This window comes from Pistacia vera, unplaced genomic scaffold (assembly GCF_008641045.1).
Source record: "Pistacia vera cultivar Batoury unplaced genomic scaffold, PisVer_v2 Contig627, whole genome shotgun sequence".
Classification (NCBI taxonomy): domain Eukaryota; kingdom Viridiplantae; phylum Streptophyta; class Magnoliopsida; order Sapindales; family Anacardiaceae; genus Pistacia; species Pistacia vera.
This window is the reverse complement of record NW_022196476.1, coordinates 58,449-63,064: the sequence shown is the minus strand read 5'-3', so window position 1 is coordinate 63,064 and position 4,616 is coordinate 58,449. Positions and strand designations below refer to the sequence as shown.

The 4,616-nt window shown below is 30.3% G+C and overlaps 1 protein-coding gene across 1 annotated transcript; it reads right to left on the bottom strand.

The window, feature by feature from the left end:
- Positions 1-495: 495 nt before the first annotated feature.
- LOC116111129 (secoisolariciresinol dehydrogenase-like) lies at positions 496-1,641 on the bottom strand. The gene is made up of 2 exons (XM_031397324.1): positions 1,493-1,641; positions 496-1,349 (listed from the first exon to the last, which is right to left on the bottom strand). Exons 1-2 carry the CDS (start codon positions 1,534-1,536, stop codon positions 563-565), a joined length of 831 nt encoding a protein of 276 aa, XP_031253184.1. The 5' UTR covers positions 1,537-1,641; the 3' UTR covers positions 496-562.
- Between the last annotated feature and the right edge of the window lie 2,975 nt (positions 1,642-4,616).

The window sequence follows — 4,616 nt, the reverse complement described above, 5'->3', positions numbered from 1 at the left end:
CCATTTGACAAAGGAATCAAATTTGTGTACTTAAAAGACAACAGATTTAACACATTTAATCTCATATAATTCCTTTGTAACACAAATAACTCATTTAATCAGTTTATGACATACTTAAATCTACTTAACATAATATAAATCACTTTTAACACAAACATCATAATTTGTGATCACGTTTGATCACATATTATCATGTTTTGATAAAATAAACGTGTCTTAAACGAATATTTTTGTAAAAAATGAATAACCATTAAATAAATAAATAAATAATCATGTTACAAATGTAGTTTACATGTATTTATTTAATTAATTATGTCCCTAAACTGATTTACTAGTTGAGAATCCTTCAACTCAAACATACCCGACACAAATTCAATTAATTAAAGCCAACCCTAAACTATTTAAATCATTTCAAATTGGTGTTGCGTCAAAAATTGTTACTCGGAAACAAGCAATGGGAATTGTTGATAAATTCTTTATCTTTAAAGATTCGGATAGGTGATAAAGAAGTTAATTAATAGAAAGATTTACATGTCTTCCTCAGAGCTTTCTTTAACAAGTACTATTTATCATATGTTCGAAACATACAAAAATCTGGATTTACAATAGTAAAGCCTCCATCAACAACCAAGTCATGTCCACTCACGTACTTGGACTCATCACTTCCCAAAAAGAGAGCGGCTTCAGCCACATCTTCTGGTTTAAGAATAGCCCCATTAAGATAGCGATAGAAAACAAGCTTTGCCTCATCATCCATTTTGAGGAAAGCATTCGCCAATGGAGTTGGAACCAAGTAAGGTGACACACAATTTACCCGAATGCCATACTGTCCAAGCTCTACAGCAGTATTACTCATCAGCCCTAACACGCCGTGCTTTGAACTTGTATAAGCATGTGTTGCAACTCCTCCGATTCTTGCACAAACACTTGCCGTTGTTAGGATGCTTCCCTGATGAGCAGGGATCATCACTCGAGCTGCATGTTTAGTGCCTAGAAATGCCCCTATTACGTTAATACTCAGGATCTTCTCGAAATCAGACTTGGTATTGTCGAGTATAGATGGTTTTGGTTGATCGATTGTACCAGCGTTGTTGAACATGATATCTAGCTTTCCATAATTGGAAACTGCTGTGTTAACAGCATTTTCAATATCTTCTTCTTTGGTCACATCACAATGGACAAAAGAGGCCGTCCCTCCGATGGAATCAACGTCTTTGCATAAAGATTGACCTAAGTCATCTTTGATATCTGCAATCAGTACTTTAGCCCCATGCTTGGAGAAGAGTCTTGCAGTGGATTCCCCGATGCCTCTGGATCCTCCAGTGATTAATGCCACTTTGCCTTCTAGCCTACAATTGTATATTAGCTCAGAAATTAGTTGAACACCAAGAACACAGAAAATTGAATGCCTATAAACTATAAACTCATACAGAGAAATAGTTGATTAGCATTATTTTTTTCTTTTATAATAGAAGCAGAATATTGTGCAAACCTTCTTGCAGATGCTGAGGCTATCAATGAGGCGGCCCTTCCCATGATCGCAAGGACAGCTGTCTCGAACTATTATCACTAATGAACAAAAACAAGCACTGCATACTCTTCTTAAAATTCAGCTTCTTATAGAAACTGTATTATAGCTTTTTACAAAACAAAAAAGCTTAAAAGTCAAAATTTCCATGCCACGATGTTACATTTCTTTCATAAACTAATAGCAACGACAAGAAAAAAAATCTACGTGGTCAATCTTCTTCTAGACACACATGTTTATACATGTTTTAAATAATAAATACCTGCAAAATTCACAAGATAAAACAAGTGGCAATGATGATAAGCAAGTCACAATAAATAAGGATACACTACAACAAAATACACATATAGCTACGAAAAGAAAAACTGTAACAAATACATATTTACAGCTAGAAAAGTCAATATTTGTAGCTAATTGAAATAATTTTAGTAATAAGAATTTCTCCCTCGAAGCTAATATTCATCTATTGCTTTAACTTATTAAAATTGTGGCAATAGCTATTCATTTAGCTACAATGTATTAGTTATAGTAAAACATTGTAGCTAATTAATGTATTTAACTATAAATATTTCATTTACATGGCATATAGTATCGTTATTTGCTATGAGTTTTAACTATATAGGTATTATTTGTGCATTAGTTATAAAATATTGAGATTTGTGGCTAATTAATATATTTAGCTATAAACATTTTATGTATGTGGCATATAATATCATTATTAGCTACGAGTTTAATTATATAGCTATTATTTTTACATTAGCTATAAAATATTAAAATTTGTAGCTTATTAAGGTATCTAGCTATACAAATTTTATTTTCATGGTAGTGACAATATCTTAGTATCATTGTTAGCTACTAGTTTCAATATATAGCTAATATGTGTGTATTAGCTATAAATTCTTTGAATTTGTAGCAAATAAAGAATGTGAAAATTAATTTACTACAATCCTTATAGTATGCAGCTATAGATATTCTAATTTATCTTGTAAGTAATTATATTTTTATTTCTTATGAATAAATAGTTATAGTCAAATATAGTTTAATCACACCACTAAGGTCAATAGTAAATAGAACTTAAACCAGCTCTAACTTAAAAGAACTCTTCAGCGAGCTAAGAGTGTGAGCTTTTGTAAATAAAATTGTATTTTAAGGATCTCCAAGGTTTTTGTCTTTTCTATATGATTTAAAACTAACACTTTATAAAATGTAAGTGATTTTAGGTATGAGATATGAGATATTATAAAAATTGATAATGTATATTTTATATGTGAACTTGTATATATGTTTTAGATGATGAGATGACAGCGTTAATAAAACTATTTAAATTATTTATACGTTTTAATAAAATATTTTTTGGTTGTATGGAAGATAAGTTTTTATATAAACTTGGTGTATATATCAAAATAACCAAACCACCATTAATATATTTATCAAACCTGTCTCATTTCACAAGTATTAATATGAAAAACAAATTAATTGAATTGTATAACCATAAAAGTTTATAAAATTGAAAGCATGATTGAAAATAAGGGATTGAACTCAAGTCGTACAATCATTTAAACAATAAAAACTGTATCAAAAATCTCGAATATGTCAAACAAATATAATATGAAAGATTAAAAAAATGTAAAACAATCAATATCTATATGAGCAATCTTCATCATCAATGTCACTATCATCAATGTCTCAGCATCTCTCTCTTCATCAACACTATGATCATCATCAACAATTGCACTACTAGAAGCAAATATCTCATGTCTCTTCCAATTGTTAATTCGCCATCATCTTCAAACATATTTGTAATTTGATAATCATTTCAGAGCTGTCTTGTTGGAAGCTTCTCTCAATAGATATTTTCACCACATGGTAGGTCATAAAAGCTTCCGAATGACCTTTTAAACACACCAATTAGGATTGGAACCATCATTAACATAGAATATTTGTTGTGCTTGAGATGCAGCACAAATGGTTCATCCTTATATAATTTTCGAGCTGTATTAACACTAACAAAACCATACTTATCGTTCTTCACACTCTTCCAATCACATGAACATCCCACCAATCACATTTAATAACACATCCTTTTCATTCAATATTGAAGTTCAATTATTCATTAAGAACTCCATAATATCATTTTTTATCCTCCACCATTCTTTTACCAAAACCCACTATTTTGTTTTACCCTTTTTCCTTCAAGTTGCTTAGTGTAAACCTAAAACCATTTATGATATGCCTGAAAACCTTTGTATACCATAAAAAGGACCACAGACAAGATAATAGATCTTCATTTACACATGTACTCTCTTCTTTACAATGTACAACCTATTAAAAAGAAGACAAGAAGAAATAGTAAGAATTAAATGTCAAAATGCATAGAAATAAAATTTCACAAAAGGAAACCTTACTCGATGATGAAACCATTCATGAATCCTCTGATACATGCCTTGCTCATGTTCACTGCAAACAATTTGAAAAAAAAAGTAAGAACACAATGAAAATAGTAATTTAAAAAAAGAAAAAAAATAAAGCACCAAATAAAAAAAATGAACAAGGAAACTATCATACCGTAAAAAAGGTTGCACTTCTTCACATTTTTCAACACATAAAGATGGCTTGTTTCCATTCTTTTTTCAATCGACCTACACACTTATCCCTTGTTAAAGGTATCCACACTGATGAAATATAGATAACCCTTTGCCTACCAACATTACTACCTTCAAAATTTCTTCCCAACTTATCAAGCTTAGTTTCAATACAATTTAAATATCTCGAGCAAAATATTAGACTTTCTTCCACAATGTACCCATCTGCAATGAACCTTCCGGTCGACTTTTATTACGAAATAACGCTTCAATTTTCCTAAGAAGCTATACAATGTTTCTTCAGCTAATTAATAACATATTATAACCACACACATATAAACATAAATAGATTATGAAATAATGAAACAAAATATTACCTCTCAATAGATACATCCATCGTATTGTACAGGTCTTGCAATTTTTGCTTCAGTTGCAAGGTGAATATTAAGCAACTCACATCAAAAATGTGGTGGAAAGATCTTTCTAATTTGCATAAGGTTATTACA